This window comes from Anthonomus grandis, chromosome 9 (assembly GCF_022605725.1).
Source record: "Anthonomus grandis grandis chromosome 9, icAntGran1.3, whole genome shotgun sequence".
Classification (NCBI taxonomy): domain Eukaryota; kingdom Metazoa; phylum Arthropoda; class Insecta; order Coleoptera; family Curculionidae; genus Anthonomus; species Anthonomus grandis.
The window spans coordinates 13353621-13376822 of NC_065554.1; the positions used below are offsets into that span (position 1 = coordinate 13353621).

Below are 23202 nucleotides of genomic sequence, written 5' to 3' on the forward strand. Positions count from 1 at the left end.
TATTTCTTTTGATTGTTTATTTTAATCAGTATTATTTGATATTCTATGTATATTATTATACACATTAAAAAAAATTATTTAGTCAAATGCATAAATGCTTAGTTTCTTGAATATTTTTAGTAATATTAAAACTTTTTTTACAAGTACTATATTAACTTTAAATAATTAAATTACCCGTGATATCGTATCAATATGAGGCATACAAGTATATATATTTAACTTAATACTAAAGCGATGTAAAAAATATCGATGTTATTTTAATTAAATCCTTAAATCTATAAATTTAATAACATTTTCCAATAGCTGTAATAACATAACCATATTAGGGCCACTGACCAGTTCTCAAAAAACAAAGTTTTCGTATCGGTTCCCAATCAACCCCGATTTCTCATAGATCGGCTGCGAGTTATCTATCTAAGCAACTCCTAGAAAAGAAAACTAGAGTCGAGACAATCGAGTTTTCCGCAATCCAGAAAAATGCACAGATTCAAAAGTTGGAAAAGGCAAGAAAGAGCCATGTTCGTGCGATGATATAGTCAGTTGCTATTCAATCGCCGTATGCAGCGACACGCGATCGCGTCCTCACGATCGTCGCGCCAAGAAGACATTCTCGACTCTTTTCGCGCTCTTCGGATTTTTTAAAAATTCTTTGGTTGCTATTATTGGATGAAATTATAATAGTGAAATTAATTTTTGTGTATATTTGTGTCAATAGATTTATCCAAATCACGATGATGAAGTTTGAAACGCTGGTCTTGGTGGTGCGTCTACGAAATTACTACTCGATGGGGGGCAGAAAAAATTTCTACGGCCACACGCGGTAGAGGGATTAATTGATGCCCCTGGCATGGCGTAGTTAGGCAATAATGGAATAGCTTAATAATTAAATTAATTAGATAATTAACTAATTGTTTTTAAATTTTGAGCCATCCCCCCGTCCCCCTTAACTTAACAAATGGCTGTTTATAGAAACTACTATAACAGAAGAACTCTATCTTGGACAGTCATGGTGTCCTGTCTTTATTTGCTTTGTAGTACAGCGATTGGCACTGTGTCTTCTAGTATGGCTAATGGAGAAAAGTTACGACATCATCATATGAAAAATCAAATCGAAAAGAACCCTTCGGGTTTTAATGATGCCGCCAAAGCGGCCTCCCTAGGTTGTCCCAATTGTTTATTATATAATAAACATGATAAAGATAAGGAAAGGATAGAGTCCGATAAGTTAAGGCTGGAAGCAATAAAAAAGCAAATTTTGCAAAAGTTGGGCTTGAGTGCGAAACCTAATGTGACGCATAGTCTTCCTAGGGAGGTGGTCTTAGAAACTTTGAGTAGGGCGGAGGAGGGGGATTTTTTTAGCAAAATTGAGGAAGAAGAGTTTCCAACGACTAGTGAGAAAATTAGGAATAATATGGAAACTGTAGACGTAGATGATTTTTATGGAAGAACCAGTGAGATTATTTCATTTGCTGAACAAGGTACGTGAATATTTTATCATATTTTTGTTAATTGAATGTAAAGTTTTAAATTTTGTGCAATAATTTTAAAATAATTAATGTTTAAATCCTGGTCTATTTAAAGCATATTTACTTATTTTTTATCAAGTTTTTTAATTTTATAATCTGTTAGTTCTTGTGTTAATTTTTTTGCAAAGTCCTATTATTTATATTTAGGATGTGAAACTAAAATAAAAAATGAATTTTTTCTGAATATCATATTTTTTAACAAGAAAAGCTAAAATTAGTAAAAAAAATTACAAAATCTAATAATACCTTAGAAACTAAATTTTACTTTTTAATTAAAATAGTTTTGGTCTTTCTGATGAATAAAAATAGAATAGGGATTTTTCAGAATCATCTAATTTTTTTTTCAATACTTTTTGTATCAATTAACGGATTTTTTGGTTAAATTTATTAATGTTTAGATTTTGGTAGATATTTAGAATATTTATTTACTGTTGAAAAAAATTTATTAACATAAATCAAAGTGAAGAGTCAGCATAAATACAGAAAATTTAGAAATATTTCTAATAAGAATCAAGTCCGTTTTAAATTTGGGGTTTTGAAATAACGTATTCTTTTATTACTTATTATAACTATTAACAAAAAAAATATAGTTACCACTTTTACATCACTTTAAAATGATGTTAAGGCCGGCATTAATAGTTCTTACCTGGCGACGCCTATGGCACTGGGTATTTGCTAAAGTCATCTAGTTGGAATTTAAAGGAAGACAGCAGTAAACTGTCATCAGCAAAGCTGTAAATTGGATTAGAAGTTATGCCAGAGGTGTTCAGCATAGATTAAGATTCAGCATATTTCTCAATAGCCTCGATTCAAAAATTCCTAACATAGGCCAACAGATCCTTACTATACCTGTGTTTTTGTAAACCATAGTGATGATCGCTAATGATGGTTCTGGACTCCAAGTATTTTAAAATTTGCTGGTTGAAAAGTTTCTCCATTATCTTGGCAATTAATGGGACTAAAGCTTCGGATTTGGATTAATAGGCACTATCTTTTTCCCGTTATTGAGTATCGGTTGAATCTGCGCAAGGTTCCAGTCCCTAGGAATAAGAGCTCTTCTGCATGATTGACAAAATAGTTTACACAACAGTGGTGTACCGCATGACCGCACACTTTTTTAATACTATTGGCGGTATTTCTTCAGGGCCTGTAGCCTTGTTAGTGTTTAAGCCTTTTACTTCTCTTTTTCTTCTATTTTATTCATTTGCTAAATAATCCTTGAACTAAATAATTGATCTGGTTTTTGCAAGTTTAGAAACTGTTTTTAAAACCTTATTCAACATTCATGTTTACGGCTTTACGGAGGGTTTGACTTCTTTCAAAAAAAAATTAACTATTTTTTTTTAAATATTTTTGACTATCTAGTATATTGGCAGGGTATTAGTGGCCTCACTTATAAAATTAATCGTGGATACGATTTACATTTTTTATTGCCTACAGCTTGCCATTACAACCTCATATAAGAATATAAGAATCAATCATCAGGCATATAAGAATCAATTTAGAATTATAATTGATAACTTTACTCATAAAAGCTAGGCAGCGGATCTAAGCTAAGCTAAGTATTTATATAGTATTGATAAAAGTTACTTTGTAGCCTAGTAATTTCTCAATAGTTATCTATTTCAATCAAAATTGCTTCTTCAATTTGTGATATCCGAAAAATATAAAGGCTGCATCGCATATTATTCTTTTTAAATCTTTCAGAGTATACAAGGCAGCGGTAAAGTTTTGTTGCGAAACCGTCTGATAAACTAGAGATAAATTAAAATGTTTCTTTTAAAATAAAGTCTTCTAAACTTTTACGAACCTTTTATTGAGAAGAAATTTTTAATTTAATTTTCTGGCTAACCTGTGAGTTTCATAGAAGAATTTAAGACATAGGAAGAAGATAATTAAGTTATATACAATTGAATTATCAGAAGCAAAGCTATACAATTTACGAGGACAAAGTAAGAGGACGCTAAGCTTAACACTTTTTTTAATAGTGAAGAAATAGTCCATACTTGCAGTGGAGTCATAGGTTAAGGTAAAATGAAAATTCTTCAGTCTCCCTCCACTTATTTATTAAACATTTAGTTAACTTAATATTCACTACATACATTACATTCTGTGTAAACAAATAAAAATAAAAAATTAAAAATAATAATAATAAATAGAGGGTTTTTGATATGTAATCTAACCTTGGGGCGTGTGCCTGTTACCAATTGTAAAACTTTTACCACCTGATGATAGACACCACTGTGTCCGAAACATGTAGAGAATGTTAAGTTAACTAAATATTTAATAAGTATTTGTGGAGGGAGACTTGAGTTTCACTCCTAAAAAGTAAATTCTAAATAATTTTCCAAGTTTAGCCAGGAAATTCATTGCAGAGCTCTTTACGAACGACAGGGCAGATATGCATTTTTTGTTTTAAGCTTTTTACGATTAACCGAAAATAAAAGATTTAAACAAATTTTAAATATGATAAACTTTGACTGCACTAATGCACATATTCATTATTGACTTAAAGTAATACATGTCACAACTAATTTATTATGACTTATAAATGACTTATAAATATGCTGTTGTTGTTATTGTTAATATCATATTTATGAAAGAATTAATATAAAATGCGGAATAGGTTATGTAATGTAAAATGCATAAAAAATTCTTAAAACAGCACGTTTTTCTCTAATATTTAACAAAAAATTATATTATTAATGTTTAATTGCGTCAATTAAAATTAAGAAAAAAAATAGTTTTCCTTTGGCAGAACAGTATAACTGCATTATGTGTTATAAATAAATTATTTCTAAGAACGTCATTTAATGGGTCTACCAATAGAAGTGATAGAAGTTTAGTGGGCCATGTACGCAAAATGGTATGTGTCAAAACGCGGATGAAGCGTCAGTTGTGTTAAGTATACTTTGACATTTCATCATGAATCGTTTAAGTCAAGAGCAACGTATAGCTATCGTGAAAAGGTATTACGAAGATGCACAATCAGTTGGAGCCTGTTGTCGTGCTCTTAGAGAAGATTTTGGCCACCGTGGACGGCCTTCTGGGCTTGCAATAAGGCGCACAATTAATGGGTTTGAACGGGAGTACACTCTTCTAGATAATAAGTCACCAACGCGATAAAAAAGTGCAAGGACCGCTGAAAATATCGCCGCTGCAAGAGAAAGTGTTGACGCGAATAACAATGTGTCTGTTTTGCGCCGTTCTCAGCAATTAGACATTTCACCAATGTCTTTGTGGCGCATTTTAAAGGAAGACTTAGGCCTACATCCATATAAGATGGTTATAACTCAAGAATTAAAGCCTACCGACCATGGTTTGCGAAGAACGTTTACCGACTGGGCCCTGTTGCAGTTGGAACAAAATGCCGATTTTGGGAAACAAATCATCTTTTCAAATGAAGCCCATTTATGTCTTAGTGGCGTTGTCAATACGCAAAATGGCCGCTTCTGGTGTCAGAACAATCCCCAAAAATTAGTACAGGTGCCATTACACCCGTTAAAAGTGACTGTGTGGTGTGGTTTGCATGTCGGTGGAATTATCGGTCCATACTTTTTTGAGGATGCAGGGGGGCGTACTATGACAGTCAACGGAGAGCTCTACCGCGACATGATAACAAACTTTTTTTGGCCTGCAATTGATGGTGGAGACTTCGAACAGAATTGGTTTCAATAGGACGGAGCAACATCACACACCGCCCGAGTCACAATTAATTTATTAAGAGAGAGTTTTGAACATCGAATAATTTGGTCCTGTGATCTTACTCCCCTGGACTTTTTTCTTTGGGGATATGTAAAATCGAAGGTGTATACTAACAATCCTCAAACCATCAATGAGTTGAAAGTTAACATAACTAGGGTTATTCGCGAAATTCAGCGCAACTTGTTAGAAAAAGTGATTAAAAATTGGGTTCATCGTCTAAACGTCTGCCGCCATAGCCGAGGTGGATATCTTAATGATATTTTGTTTAAAACATAATGTTACATAATAAACTACAACATGAAACATTAATCATAGAAATTAACCAATTCGTTTTTATTTTTTAGCAATTTAAACTTATATCATTCTTATTGGTAGACCCTATATATCTCACTCTGAAAATTTTTTAATTATAGGATTAATAATAGCTTGTTTTTTAAAAAACTCCATTTTAAAAATATCCAACCAATTTCAAAAATGAGATCCTAAGGCAATCCTAAAAAGGCAATTTTCTAGACATGACGTAAGTAAAAAAAATCGAACTTTTATAACATATAAACAAATAATAAAAAAAAAAAACTTTAATAGAGCCTTCTTTAAGACCTTCAGATGTTGCACGTAACATTTATATTTATGCTTAAAAAGCCCGATTTGCATACTAAAATATTCACCCTTATTTATCATTGTAAACTTTCGTAATAATTCATGTTATGATATCTACAAGAACAATAATAATTATTAATAATTAATTCTAATAATAACATTAATTAATCTTTCGGCAAATACATGGCACCATTTCTGCTGGCATTTCTTCATATTTATAGTACATACTTTTTCTTTTGTTATAAGATGGTTTATCTTGTATTCGGTATCGGTAGAGATGTGCTTATTCTTATTATGTCATGCTTCTGTTTTAACTAATTTATTGTTTAAAATTTATAAATAAATGCAGTGTATAGAGTAATTCTAAAATTGTCATATAAATATGAAATAAGGTGTTTTTAAATTGATTGTTCTAATATACAGTTTTATATACAATTTGGTATTTTTTTATTCATTTTTAGAATAGTTAGTATAGCTATCAATTGTACAAGCGTTAGTTTACTTTTAAGAAGTCCTAACCTTTTGTACATATTTGTATGGAAATGTATATCTCGATCATTTTAATTAAAAAAGGCGTATTTAGCAGTTCTTGAGATTATGACACATTTATTGCTTAGGTATATGGTAATCTGTATGGTATTCTGAAACATGGTACTCTTGCTGAAGAAAATATTTAATTGAATTAGGTATATAAAAATTATGGTTATTGTTATATGTATTCTTATTTTTACTGATTTATGGGGAAATTGTTGTTTCTATATGTAGCTTATTATGCTAAATAAAGATTATTATTATTTCTCATACAGTTGATCTTTGTGATCCTATAAGAACTTAAAAAACAAATATAAATCATTTTTCGAGCTAGTTCCCTCCAGAACTTATTATGTCATGCTACTGTTTTAATTAATTTATTGTTTAAAATTTATAAATAAATGCAGTGTATAGAGTAATTCTAAAATTGTCATATTATAACTAAAGAAGGTGTTTTTAAATGGATTATTCTAATATACAGTTTTATATACAATTTGGTATTTTTTTATTCATTTTTAGAATAGTTAGTCAGTATACCTATCAATTGTATAAGCGTTAGTTTACTTTTTAAAAGTCCTAACCTTTTGTACATATTTCTATGGAAATGTATATCTCGATCATTTTAATTAAAAAAGGCGTATTTAGCAGTTCTTGCGACTATGACACATTTATTGCTTAGGTATATGGTACTCTGTATAGTATTCTGAGATATGGTACTCTTGCTGAAGAAAATATTTAATTGAATTAGGTATATAAAAATTATGGTTATTGTTATATGTATTCTTATTTTTACTGATTTATGAATAAATTGTTGGTTCTATATGTAGCTTATTATTCTAAATAAAGATTATTATTATTTCTGATACAGTTGATCTTTATGATCCTATAAAAACTTAAAAAACAAATATAAATAATTTTTCGAGCTAGTTCCCTCCAGAACTTTGGAGAGCTAAATAAAAAAAATAAAAACAATAGGAAATTCTTTTTATTGCCTTCAGAATTAAATATCGAATTGATGAAAATTTATAGAATTGTACAAGTTAAAGAACTAATACAACGAAAATTTAATCTGGGCTCCAAAATCAACCCCAAATAAATATAGTTTCGAAAGTTTTGTTCCCTTGTTTTTATACGAAGAAATTCTTAAACATCCGCAATTTTTTGTAGGCCTATTAATCAATATTTATCTTTTGTATTCGTCCCATATTTGTTTTCCGATAAAAATGTAAAGAATATTTTTTTGTAAGTTTCATTATTAAGATCAAGACAGTAACGTGAGAGTTTATACGAGTTTACGTATAATTTACGTATACGAGTTTACGTGAAAAAATGCCTCGACAAGTCTTGACTGTGCAAGAGTAGTGGCCTTACTTATAGAAGGCCACTCTCAAAGGTGCGTGGCTAATAAAGTTAGGGTTTGGCAAATTAATGTGCTTTAAACAAGGCAAGAAAATAAACTTTGGGCGGTGGCAGACCAGTAATACACCTTCACGTTACCAAAGAACTATAATTAAATTATAGTTCCGTCCAGATCTGATGCTGCTAAATTCTTTAAGCGGAACATATAACCGGTTTGATAATTAACTTTATATGGATTGTGGGACCAATACTTTATGTTTTGAGCGAAATGGACGAATTCTTTCAAATTAATGTGTTTCGCACTTGGAATCACTATCTCTAGAATTATTTTATTGATGATAAATTGAGAAGCAGTAGAACGAATGTAACTAATCAAGAGCAAAAGCTCTATAATCACTTAATTATCCAAAGAAACCTAGGTATGGTAATACCAGCACTATAAGCAGATATGCGTGATGCTTTGAGAGCTCAAGTATCGGTCTCTTCATTGCGGAGGCGAAGACAAATTTGAGGTGTCGCCAACCACTAAGAATACCAACTACAACCTGAGCACAAAGTTCGTCGATTATAGTATGCACAAGAGCACATGGCTTTACCTGCAGAATTTTGAAACTCTGTATTTTTGACAAAACAGGATTCTTTCTTTGGTGCAGGATAATCATCGAATACGGGTATGGAGCAAGCCAACAAAAACCGCCCAGCTTGCCCCTTATCACCCTTTGTAGAAAGAAGTGCTATGTTCTGGGCTGGTATCATATCTAATAGTCGCACAGAATTAATATATATTCAAGGTACAATAACTGGTGAAAATTCATTCTATACCCTTACGTCAGACTATGGCGAGAAGCTATTTAGTGGTGAGGCTTTCGTTTTAATGGATAAGAATGCCCGACATCACCGTACTAGAGCTGTAAATGAGTATCTGGAATCGGAAGGCATCAATCGTTTGTACTGGCACGCACTATCGCTAGACATGAATCCCATAGAATATGCATAAGACCTGCTTTCGAGGGCAGTGTCAGCGCACAGCACCCACCTAGAATTATAAAAGTGCTTATTCTTGCTGCTCGGAAAGACTGACACAATGTTTCTTAACAGCATATGTCCAATCTGATAGAGAGTATGTGGTAATACGACAAAAAAAAAACAAAACAAAATTTTCTTGAGTTACTTTATTAGGAAAAAAAATCAATTTATTAATTTTAATTTGCATTAAAAACCCTATAATTGTAAAAAAATTTCTTAAGAGTAATAACATTTTATTTGATTTCTAAATTAAAACTAATTAATTAATTTAATTTATTTGTTTATTTAATTTAATTAAACAAGTTTTTAATCTATTTTTACCGATAAAAAACTTTCGGAAATGTAGGGTGATGCACTTTTGAATCTATGTATATTTTGGAAGCATACGGTCGCCATAAAAAAACTTTTAGTCAACACTCTAAAGTTATGCATATAAATGATTACCCCACCTCGGATAAACATTCCATAACACATTTCTCTGCCATGTGTTATATTGGAATAAATCTGTTTGAAGATTTATTCCAATACAGATATATGTACATATCTGCAAATCCTAATTATTGCATGTTTCATTAGTTATGCAGGGTGTTTCTTAACCTATACGCATAAACTTGGGAAATTATTGCTGACGGCAAATAATGACTAATAGTGAAAAAAAAATTTAGTAAAATAGTTTTAGTTACGGAGATAAACGACTTATTAATTAAAATTTAAAAAAAACGTAAATTCTCCAAAATAAATGTTTATTTAACTATTATAGTAACTTTTCGACGTTATTTCCATGACTTTCAATACCTAATTGAGCACGCCTAATCCAAGAGTTGCAGACAGCAGCTAATCCAGGTTGTAGTCGAATTTCTTCGGCGGCAGCAAATATCCGATTTCTTGTTCATTGTCAACTTTGGTTACATACACCAGAGATTTTAGGTGGCCTCAAAAATAAAAGTCAAGCGGATTAAGGTCGGGTGATCGAGGATGCCATCCAATTGGACCACCTCGGCCTATCCATCGTTCGGGGCACATTCGATCCAAATGCCGTCGCACTGGTCGCGCAAAATGTGGTGGCGCACCATCGTGAAGAAACCACAAATTCTGCCTAATGTGAAGAGGGACTTCTTCAAGGAGTACCGGCAAATTTTGTCGCAAAAATTGTAAATAAAGTGCACCAGCTAGACGATTATTCAAAATGAAAGGGCCAATAAGTATTCCGTTTACAATTCCAGCCCAGACATTTACTGAAAATCGTTGTTGAAAGTTTGTTCGCCGAATGGCATGCGGATTTTCAACTGCCCAAAAAGGCGTGTTGCGAAAATTCTGAATACCATTGCGTGTGAAAATTGCTTCATCCGTAGCTAAAATGTTCCTGGTAAAGTTTGGGTTTAACTGCTGCTGATGTAACAACCACTCGCAAAAGTTTACTCGAGGCGCATGATCCCTTGGAAGTAGAGCTTGTACCCTTTGGACGTGAAATGGATACAGTAATTCATGCCTTAAAATTCGCCAAACTGTGACTGGTGATAATCCAAATTGCGTTGCAATTGTTCTAGTGCTTATGTCAGGATGCTCTTCGATGATATCTAAAATCAAATTGTCCAGATTTAAAATGCGCCTAGGTCTAATGGCTCCACCATGTTGCCCTGGCCTCGGCCGCAAATTTCCAGTTTCTCTACCTCTCTGAACCACACGCAAAAAAGCTTCACGCGACGGATAATACCTATGAGGAAACCTTTGTGCATTAAGATTAGTTGCAGCCACACTGTTTTGTCTTGATTCCCCGTATGCCAGTTACATGTCCATTAGTTCCTCATTTGAACTAAAAATATTTTACTTAATTTTTTTTTCACTATTAGTCATTATTTATCATTAGCAATAATTTCCCAAGTTTATGCGTATAGGTTAAGAAACACCCTGTATAAAAGGTAAATAAAAATTCTGCAGCCTCCCTCCACTTATTTATTACACTTTAAGTTTTTTAAATTTCCCGACATGTTTCGGACACAGTGGTGTCCATCATCAGGGGATACTAAAAGGAAATAGTTTCGAACAAAAAAACAAAAAGATAACAGAGAAAAAAACCTATGAAATAAATACAGGGTACACTTATAAAGATTTAAAATTGATATCAGATATACACCCCAGGGTTTGATTTCATGTCAAAAAACCCTCTATTTATTATTATTTTTTAAAATTTTTAAGTGTACCTTATATTAATTTTTTAAGTTTTTTTCTGTGTCTGTTTGTCTTTTTGTTTTTTGTTTGGAACTACTTAGTATTCCCTTTAATATCCCCTGATGATGGACACCGAAACATGTCGGAAATTTTAAAATACTGAATGTTTAATAAATAAGTGGGAGGAGACTGCAGGATTTCCATTTTACCTTAATCTACGACTCCACTGCAAGTATGGACTATTTCTTCACTATTAGGATATATAATAGTTTTTAATGGGGTTAACACATATTCTTAATGCTATTCTTGTTGTGTGTCATAAGTCTTTTTGGACCTGATCGATCTGCATTCTGCTCTACTGCAATTAAACAGGTTCCTACATTACTTAGAATATTTTTTTTCTTATATTTTTTCAAAGAAAAGAGGAGTTATTTCTATATATTGGAAAATAGAAACACCTAAGAGATTTTTAAGTCCAGCGACATTTATAACTAGAGGAGTATTTGATGTCATGCATCAGTCAATAATTCTTAAAAATAATGCTCTATTTGTTTCTGTGTTAACTGCTGAGCACTTACGACAAAAACTGGTTATCAAGTGTTTAGCATTTATATCGATTTTTCTTAAGCGTTTTATAGCCCCAAGCATTACTTTCCGACGATTTTAAATAAAATTTTTTTCTGCCAATAGTACTATAAATCTTGATTTTGATTTCCATTATTAAAAATATTTTTTGACAAATGCCATCATATTTTTTTACAATTATAATTTATAGACTAATGAGAATTCGCATGATAACATTCTATTTTGGTACAGTTAACGTCCAATTATTAGGAAAACTTGGTATCTGATACAGATATTTTTTAGAATATTATTTGCATTTAAAACTAGCTATTTCATAAAGATATAGTACATATGCAATGATGCGGTGCCAGCACATTTTCTTTTTTGCGACCACAATTTTTAAAAAAAGCATAACTTAGCAGATAAAATATTTTTCTAGATCACCAGATTAATTTAGAATTGCATTCAGTGATTAAAAAAAATCCATGAATTTAATACTATTAGAAAGAATATTTCCAAATTCATTTAAAATATTATTTGAATATTAAAAAAAATATACGATACAGAAAAAGAAGGATTAACTGAAAAACTGGTTGATTTAGAGTAGGATCTCATTTTATTATCAAATTTCTTAATTATCCTATATATGCAGGTGAATGTCTAATTTGATACTATAATCAAATGACACAAAAGATTGGGAAAGAACTCTAAAAATCCGCAAACCAGTTAAACATTATAAAAAAGTAGTAAATAAAATCAAGACATATGCAGTAGGACAAAAATAACATTTCCATACAAGAATTAAGATTATACTTGTCTTAGTGTATTGATATCCTAATCAATTTTCCAGATAGCTGAAAAAAGGTTATTATCAAGCCAATATTAAAAAAAGCAACACAAAAGAAGAAATAGATCTTAGGCTAGTAAGTATTTTGCCAGTCTTATTAAAAATAATAAATTTTTATATAACCAAATAACTGCATTTACCGATAAGTTTTAGGAAAAATTTTAGCACCACTACATGCCTTGTCAAAATTTTAGATGATATTAGACTTAACGAGACATATTACTTTGTTAGATTATACTAAAGCCTTTGGCACTATAGATCACAACTTATTACTTTCCAAATTAGATTATACTGGTTTTTTGAGTAGTACCATTAAATTATTTTAAAGTTACCTTTCTGGTCGATTTTGTTGTATAGAAAATAGAAACAGTATTATAAAATTAAAATTCAGCCAAATAAAAAAGGCTTTTTTCAAGGTTCAATTCTATTACCATTACTTTTTCAATTTATATTGCTGACGTGAACAAATTACGAAAACACTCTCAAATTATTCAGTATGCAGATGACTCTCAACTGTATTTACCATTAAACTCTAATATTAATATCAGAATTAAATATAAATACTGATTTAAATAATATTTCTCTATATGCTCAAGAACACAATTTAAAAATCAATCCCTCTTATTCTTAAGTAATCTGTCATGCAAATGCTTGGATTAAAGAGCTTGTCAAGAATAATGTAAATATTAAAATTGGAAATGTTTTAATATCAATTACTGATAAGGTAAAAACTTTAGGAATGTTTATGGACGGCGAACTAAGATTTAAAAGCGAAATCAATAATAAATTAAAACTGGCGTATGTTAGATTAAAAAAATCTTTTCTCAAAAACGAAATATTTACTTTGGAAATCCCTTGTAATCTCTCTCTTTGATTATGGAGATGTTGTTTATTCTAATTCGAATTCTGTTGTATCTTGTAGAAAAATTTAAAAATTACAGAACTTGTGCATGCGATTTGCTTACTCGATATCTTATAGACAAAACTTATCAAAATCCAAAAACCACCTTATATTTAAAAAAATATTATTTCATTTGCGCATAATTATAATACTAGGAATACACACATATTTAAAATTCGTGGTCACCGAGCAGCAAATTTTTATGCTTTTTTTATATAATGCCACAGTTTTATGGAATAATCTCTCAATGAGTACTAAAAATATGTCAAAAAAGAATTATAAAATATATAAAAAAACTTTTGCTAGAATCACAATAAAACGCCAATGTTTTTAAAATTAAAATATACATTTTTTTTAAATGCTATAATATATATATATATATATATATATATATATATATATATATATATATATATATATATATACTTAACACGTTGACTGCCATGTGTATATATATTATACACAGCGTGTGTGTCACTGGCGCCATGTGTATAAAATATATACATAGTTCTATTGATGACTGCAGGCCGCGTGTATACGATTTACGCACACATTACGTGTATTTCTTATGAGTTCTCTATTTGTCCGGGTAGGACTAACATATAATGTAATTGGCGTGAATATATTTTTCTATTTCTTGAAAATATAGCTGTTTTAAATTTTGCATTGCAAAAAAGTGCCCAATAATGCGGGTCTAAGTTGGATATGAATTTCTTTGTTTTTTAGTAAGACAATACCGCATTTTAGGTTAGGAAATGTAACATAAAGTAAATTGGAAAATGTTTTATTAAAAAAAAATAGAAGATGATAACTAGATAACTAAAAATTACTTCTAAACTAATGGAAAAATACACCAAATATTTAAAACATTGTGGAAAAAATGGCATAATTGATAAAAATATGGAAAACCCCTTTATTACTTTAATTTGGTTTTATGAATTACAAAAAAACATTCAACACATATTGGTGGTTTACCTGGACAGGCAAATGTATAAATTTTAGCGGTTGTGTATAGTATTTTACACACACGGCGCAGATTGATAAAAAATAATACTGCGCCGCGTGTATACATATAATACATGCTTCTAAACAAGGTCAAATACAAAAAAAGTGTCTCTTGCTACTATATTTGGATCTAAAATCTACTTATTAGAAAACAAAATTAATAAAACACTCCCGGCGCACCTGACCCAAGTTCTGATATACGTCTGGCAGTCAACGTGTTAAGAACCTCTCAATGTTCCCGAAGGTCCTCTCGGATATCGCAGATCAGTCCTTTCTTGTTTTGTGGAGTACTATCAGACAAAATTTTCTAATTTATAAGTTCATTAAACGTAATTAAGCATTAGTAGTAGTAGTAGTAGAAGTATTAGGGTTGTATCACTCCTGGCATACTTAATGACAGGTGTCAGCGGTTTTAAGAATCGCGATATTATCCTTGTTGTCTAAGAAAACTATGTGATTCTTTTTGCAATTAGTTTTTAGTTATAATTATTTTTCTTTTCAGAGGCAAATGAAGTATTTTGAATTTGAATTTAAATACTATATTATGAAAACAGAAAAATACTACATATACTGTAAATAAATCCTCGAGTAATAACATTTTTACGACTGCATATTGGGAAATTCAAAGACCTATTAAATTATAACTATATAAACTGCCTGAGATATATTTGTATGACCCGCTTATTATGAATTTGAATAAATTTTCGGCATAATATGGTTGAAACCTAAATTAAGTTGTTTCTTAACTATTTCAAATTTGATTCGACAGATGAAGGTTGCAATGCAATAATATACAATTTTTTCTGAAAATAAAAGAAAGATTGTGCTAATCTATATATTATTTAATAAATATTAAAACAGGATGGTTAACAAGGAGCCTTAATAATCTTCCAATTCATGTTTATTCCATTTTAAAATATGAAAATAAAAAAATACTTTATTATCCACACAATAAATTTTGCCCATCTCTATAGACTAATTTAACAACGTTGAACAAGGTCGTGGTCAAACCCAATTAAATTATCTCGCTGCTTGACTTTCTTTTTTTAGATAATTTAAATCGATCATTAATTAAATAAAAGCCGCAGACAAGCAATTAGTCGGCAATATTTATATACTATTTAAACATTTTCTAAAGATTTGTGGGTATTAATAGAAGCAAAATATTATTTGAAACTGATATATCAATTAGCATGACGTAAATTGCTTAAGAGTTTAGATGAAATAATTAGGGTTATTAAAGTCATTTTATTGATAATTTTAAAAGAAAATAAGCGCCTTACATATTAGGTACTTTGTTAAATTAAGTGCTTTGAATATTTCTCTCTTATTATTCATATTATATTTAAATAAGTAGGCATGATCAAACCTATAACAGTCAAGGCTCTATTAAAATAGTTAAACCTATGCTTACTCAGTTCATTAACCAGCTATATCTCTGGATTTGTTTTTTGCAGCACTCTTCGGTCAATATTTACGTCTGATATCCAGACATATAAAAACATAAAAACGTCGAGTTACATGACGTTTTACAGGGCCTCCTGCTCTCTCGTAAAGCCCTTTTATAGCCGGATTTACTCTCATGCGACAAGTGATATGTCAAAGGGGCCACCCTGATGATTTATAGAACCGTAATATGGCTTGTTTTACACTGGATTACGCCACATAGTGCAGCGGTGCATAAATTGTTTTACTGTACAAAGTTCAGTTATATTCTATTTAATTTTTTGTTTTGATTTTTGTTTAAGTATACAGAATAATAAAAGTAAAAAAAGAACTAATAAAACTAAAAAGCTTCTAAAAAAATCTCATAAATCATACTTAATAAAAATCTCTTACTATAAAAATGCTGAGGTTACTCCAGAAATGAATACTGCAACAGTTATTTAAATCCAAAGGTCTTCGGATATAAACAGTGTCTACAACCTTTTTAAAAGTACTACTAAGAAAAATTATAAAATTTAAAATATGCATAACTTAAATGGACATAATTACTTTTTCCAAGACTTTAGTAAAAACAATATGTTTAGCCTATAAATTTATCTTATAATCTTAGACCCCAGAGCGTGGTTTAGATTTGGTCACTTATAGGCATACCAAGTCATTTTAAATGTAGTTGAAAGAACATAATAATTAAAGTAATTTTTATATGATTTCGTTTATTAATTCTCGTCGAAGCCAGCACGGTACTCTGTATTATTATCTTGGCACGTAATTATAAATCTACAATGTATAAATATTACATTATAATTATATGATGAACTGTATAATTAAGAATTTAATTGTTCTAAGTGTTAAGTGTTAGAAATGAAAATAAATTACCAATGGCTTAAATGTAATAGAAGACAATTAAAAAGTAAACTTTAAACATCGCAAAAATAAGTCAACTATTGCAAAGTAACGACTGGTCAAAATTAGATTAAAAAATAAATATTAATTAAATAACGACTTAAGAAATTTACCGCCAAATTTAGTATTTAGTTATAACAATATAATACTTGACGTTCAAAGGGATTTTAAAGTTCAAAGTCATTCATAATTTTTGTCCAGTAATGATATTGTTAGACCCGTTGACATTGGTCGGATGACTCGGCTACTTTGTCAGGGATTTGTGAGTGCATTTTCTCGATTTTCTGCATTTCCTACATTCCCGTCTGCATCCCACCGGAATTTGTCTTGCGGTTTATGATTTATGAAAGGGTTCAGACCGGACACTAAATCAACGGATGCCTTTATTGGATGTATTCTTACCTCGAATTTGTACGAATATGCGACAAAGTGTTGGTGTTATGACAGTTTTTTAAAATTACTTTTTCAGGTCCTTGACCTTTTTTGGTTATCACGCTTTTAGCTTCAATTATAAGTTATCTTGTTAAGATATTCATTTTAAATGTTATTAGAATTCAATTTACAAGATATTTGGTAAAGATTCATTTATAACAAGATTTGTTAAAAGTTTTTGTATAACTACAACTAAAAAAGCAACAGATTTTAAAATGCGCATAACCTAAATGGATACGATTATTTTCTTCAACAATTAAAAACTATTTTGTAACCAAATAACTACAAATTTTAATTTTGTTTTTTTTTAATTTAATATACTTATTGTGACAGTCAAATTAATGTTTTCTCATAGTTTCTAGCAAAAATTAAAAATTTAAAAAATTATTTCAGATGTTGTACAAGAGTACTCTCAATAAACAATCAATTAAAAGCATATTGGCTGTATATGTAAGTGTAAAAGTAAAATCAAAATTAGGCTTATTACTGATCCTATAAATTTTCTTATGCAATGGCGTATTTTAAGTTTAGTCTTTTACATACACAGTATCATTTTAAATGTAACTAAATATTTTCTTTCGAAACTTTTACTTTAATTACTTGTGTATTTATAATCAAAAAACTTGACTTATTTTAGCTAAAAATTTTAATTGAAAATGTCGCAAAAGTCGTGTATGCATATGTAAATATAAAATCATTTCATTCTTGTATTTCTGGTCTTATTTACCCAGAAAGAAATAAATTTTTATTTTGTTCTTTACGGACCTTTTAAAAGCTGTATAGCGTGAAATGACCGTATAATATTATCGGTAAGCTAACTATAGAAATTATAAGAAACTAATCTAATTCTTGACAGTAATTCATATTCAACAAGACGGGCGACATGATTTAACACCTTGGAAATCAAATCGGCCTAATTTCCATTCAACATTGTATAGAAATCATATATAGCGATCTCACGAAGGCAATCTATTACATTCTGTGACAGTTACTTGTGTTGAACGGAGAGTTATTGCAAGGACTGGTTTCTATAGCTAAAAACATTTAATTATTCTTAAAGTATCTTTGATCAGTTTTCCCATAATGAAATAATTTTTGTAAGCCTCGCCTATGCTTTAGTTTTACTTTTTAGTATCTTGTAATGTTTAAAAATTTTATAGTTTTGTCGAAGACATACTATATTGAAGATGAACTATATGAAAGAATTGGAGTTTTTAAAATAAACTGATAATTAAATTAACAAATGTTGGTACCATAATGCATGCAGTGTTGCATCTAAAGGTATATGAAACTTCAAAGTAAAATTACGACAAATAAAAAAAATTAATTTTAACAATGCATAATAACAAAATAACGCTGAAAATGTTTCTCAATGAAGTAGGTGTTTGTGTTACATTCTACTTACGGCAAGAAAGCAAAACTGTCCCTATGGAACTGTTACAGGAGTATTTTTAGTTATCATATTAATGTTACTCAATGAAATTGGGAGAAAGGTAACGTTCCTGTTTCGATCCAGCTTAGAAAATAGCTAGTTGTATTTTAACACGTTGACTGCCATGACATTTATATAAAAACCATCCTCAGATGCCACTATGTCAAAATTGAAATAATTAGTCAAAATGGCTTACAATTTATATCAGTACTGAAAATTTTTAATATTATATGTTATATTAATTTTTTTTTTGTAAAAAAAAACAACTTTCGAGTTATCTCGTGGTCGGGCGTCTCCGAGCAGAAGTTTCTTGCAGCGCCCAACCACGATTTCAAATATGCACAAAGTACAATTAATGAATGAAATGTGAACAGAACAAACAACAGAAACGGAAAAGTTTCTGTGAAACCTAATATAATAAAGAACTACAATGCAGGAATGTCAGGTATCGATCAGTCCGATCAAATTCTAAGTTACTATAGCGCACTAAGAAAAACCATTAGATGGCCGAAAAATATTGCATTGCATATTCTCGAAATATATATACATAACGCTTACTTGCTGTTTCGTAAATCGACCGGAAGCAGAATAAAATCATTAAAAATTAGGAAGATGTTTGTGTCTACTCTTCTCGGTAATAAAATGCCTAAGTCCAGCAGCGTACAGCAGCGGGATTTTCACTATTTGCAAGGTATATCACCAACCGAAAAAAAACAACGACCTACAAGAGCTTGCCGTGTATGTACTTCGAATAAACTTCGACGAGAAACACGTTATTTCTGTCCTGTCTGTAAAGAAAAACGAGCCTTATGTGTGGAAAATTGCTTCAAGGACTACCACCTAAAGTAAAAATGACTAAACAAGATTTTTTAGACAATTTTTTAAAATTTTTTTTTTGTAAACTTCATATTATTATCTTAACTATCTGTAAACACTAGCAATTAAGTATCCCTATTTTTAAGGCACAGTTTATGTTTTTCCGCTTTTTGTTAGGACTAAAAACATTTTTAATTTTTTTTGTGTCACTGCATTTTGCTTTCTCTGTACTAAAGAAGATAAAAATATAATTTAAAAATGACGCCACAATGTGTTATACTAGTCTATTACGAGCGCCCAGCACCACACATTTCAATGCAAACGCCACGAGTTTACTCGTACTGGGTGCCGTAAAACAGTTAGTCAAAACCGAGATAACTCGTGGCTGGCGACTGGCTATAGATTGCTAACCATAAGTTATCTCGTGCTTGGCAGTTAACGTGTTAAAAAAATTTAAGACAGAATAGGCAATATATTTATTAATGATAAAAGGATTAAGTTTTCTGCATCCATAAAAAATAGATTGAAGATTTCTTGTACAGAATTCCATCTTCTTTTTTAAATATCGTTTCTAAAAAGCTATTTTTCAATGATTGTTTTTGTTTATAGTGACAACTTATAATTTTATCATCCTAAACTAAAAAGACAGGATTACAGGCCAAATTGAATTTGACTTGTTCATACTTAATAAAAAAATATCTGTCGATTTAGTTAAAAATACTTTTTTGATCACACCGATATACATTATTATACTTATTCTATCACTATTCTCATTTCACTAATTTCACCAATAACATAATAAAAAATCGTCAACCCGAACAGAATAAAACTGGGCATATGAATTTTTTGGTCATTAATAGTACTTCGTTTGTAAATACCGATTTACAAGAACTATTAATTAAATAAGTAATAGTTCGTTTGAAGAGCGGAAGAATAATTTTATTTTAACTTAACATGTTTAACAGATTATGTAAGTTTTGCAGTTATTCAGCCCCTTTTCTGTAATATTTAAGTATTAATACTAATCAATCTTTAAACTGTGTAAAACATCTTTTTTGAAAATAAAAATTATGATCACATATTGTATAAATTTATCTAAACAAAACACAATAAAAATGAGTAAAAGAATAACAGTTTGTATAGGAGCTTAGGTATGCTTTACTGTAAGTAGGTGTATATTTTGTTATTTTAATACGATAGGCAAATATTTACGGCAAATTTTTAATATTAAAATAACGTCTCATTTAAATATTCAAACATATACAAAAATACTCTATTTAGACAAATTATTATTTTAAAAACTAGATTTTATGTATGGAAATAAAGATTTACATCTTAAGTGCGATGTCGATATTCACCATGTTTTGTAATTTTTTATATTTGTATATTATGTAATAATTGAGCCTTCATATTAATTTCGAAACTCGGTTTCTTCATCACTCTATATCTTAAATATGCGACTACCTAGAAAGAAGAATTACATACATTAACTGAAATTTACAGACATTACACATATTTCATCATAGACTATTAAGACAAATTTATAAGCAAAATTCAGTTTGGTAGCTTCGTTGTTCCTAGATCAAAATTCAAAAATTATTCAATTTAGAAAAAATATTTTATTAATATTCTCATTAGTTGTGGTGAAGTTCACAAACGACTTAGTACAAATATTACCTAAAGGTAAAGCACCTTCCTGTTATAATGTTAACAAATCTTCCTGTAAAATTAAATTATCTTCTGTATTAATTTCATTTTTCAGCTCATGGGTAATGGGAGAATCAATAGTCGCTTCAAATATATCAGGGTACACATCATCTGTTATGTTTTCTTAAATAAATAAAAAACCAATGTTAATATTTCTAACATATTATAAATTATATATTAAATAATAACTTCTTGAGGATATTGTGTATACCTTTCTCGAAAAATGTGCGAGTTTTCGTGACTCCACTATTGACAGTGTTTTTTAAATTTTGTTAATCGTTTAGAGAAAATTAACATTTATCGCTAAAACAGATATTTGGCCGAATTTTAGGGATGGCGTTAATTTGAGGAATATTAAACATTCTAGTACATTTTGGTGACAATTCGGCCATGGTTTTTGTGTAAACACAGGATACCACTAAAAAGAAAATTGAATGGTCTTTAAAATAAAGTGCTCACCTGAGACCCATTCCTATTTAATATTCTAAGAATGGCCCTCTCAGTATTGTTTTTTTAAATTTTCGGGGTGCTCTCATACTTTGATTTCCACTCGAATCCCGTTATAAGCCAAATATAGTTAGTTCACATTGAAAAAAAAACAATTTTAGAGAGATAAATACCCGAAAAATGAAAAATCCTAAGCTTTTATTCATTTATAGCGTGTCCCTTATAAATCAAATTATACGTATCCAATTTTTCATATTTTCAACTGCATGAAAGATATTAAGGATGCGTTCAAATTGACACCCGATATAAACTTTAAGAAACAAAACACAATGGAAATTTGTAACAAAATTACAATTTGTTTAGACGTTTACATATATTTCACGGTCTAAGATATATTTTGTTATTTTAATATGATATTTACAGCACATTTTTTAAATTAAAACATCGATCTCATTTAAATATCTAAAAATAAATGAAAAAACTCCGTTTGAGTTAATTATTATTTAAAAAGAATTATTTTCTTTTTTCAGTACGATGTCGATAATCATTACATATTTCTTTATATGATTATTCTGTTATTATAACTAGATAACTATGGTTTAATAATAATTTAGAAACTCAGATTCTTCATCACTGGGTATTTAAAATATGTGACTACTTCCTAAGAACTTCAGACTCTTTAATGTTACAATTATTATTTTATTAAAGACTATAAACGCAGATTTACAAGTAAAATTCAATTTAGCGGCTTTGTGGTTTATACTTCAAAATTCAAAAATTATTTAACTTAACCACAAAGAAAAGTTAGCAATCGAACGGTTTAAATTACTTATCTGATGACAATCTCATACATTATTATACTTATTTTATTATTCTCACTAGTTGTAGCGAACTTCAAGAAGGGCTAAGTGAAATATAGTCAAGATGACCGGACTGATCTAACTCAAGCACAGATTAAAAACTGCTATATTTATATACCCTCTTTCTATATTTCTTGTCTTTTTTCGAGGCAATTCTTAAGCGTCCGCAATTTCTTGCGGGCCTATTTATCAATACTTATCTTTCGTATCTGTATTTCTTAATAGACTTGGGGTTTGGGAAAGTGATGTGTCTGGCACTTGGAACATTATCACCAAAATAATTTTATGATATACCGAGAAGTCGTAGAAGGTATATAACTAATCAACAACAGAACCGTTTCATTCACTAAATCATCGAAAGAAACTCAACTATGGCATTACCAATGTTCCTAAGAGATATGCGTGATGCTTTGATAGTAGGTTTGAGCTAACTACAACCTAAGCACAAAGCTCGTCGACTACAGTGGGCACAAGAGCACATAGCTTTACCTGCAGAATTTTGGAAATTGGTGTTTTTTTCTAGCGTAACAAGAATTTGTTTGATGCAGGAGAGTCATCAGATATAGAGCTAACAAGAGCTCCCAGCTGAGCAAGCTGTATCACCCTTTGCAGAATAAAGTGTTATATTCTGGGCTGGTTTCAGGTCTAATGGTCGCACAGAATTAATTTATTTTTAAGGCACAATAACTCTAATAAAGTAATAAATACATGAGGGAAATTCTAGACCCTCACGTCAGGTTATGGCGAGGAGCTGTTGGTAAGGCTATAGTTTTTATGGATGATCTGGAATACCAAGGCATCAATCGCTTTGATTGGCTCGCACTATTGCCAGATATAAATCCTAGAAAATATTTGAGACATGCTTTCCAGAATATTGGCAGTACTCAGAAATGTTCCTAGGATTATACAAGACTATACTTGTTCAT

General features: G+C 30.2%; 1 protein-coding gene across 1 annotated transcript in view; it reads left to right on the top strand.

The window, feature by feature from the left end:
• The first annotated feature begins 576 nt into the window (after window positions 1–576).
• LOC126740231 (inhibin beta chain) overlaps window positions 577–23202 on the top strand; it is a 97905-nt gene continuing 75279 nt past the window's right edge. The window contains exon 1 of the mRNA XM_050446165.1: window positions 577–1478. Within this exon, the coding sequence (XP_050302122.1) occupies window positions 956–1478 (523 nt within the window). The 5' untranslated portion in view covers window positions 577–955. The remainder of the gene's footprint in view (window positions 1479–23202) is intronic.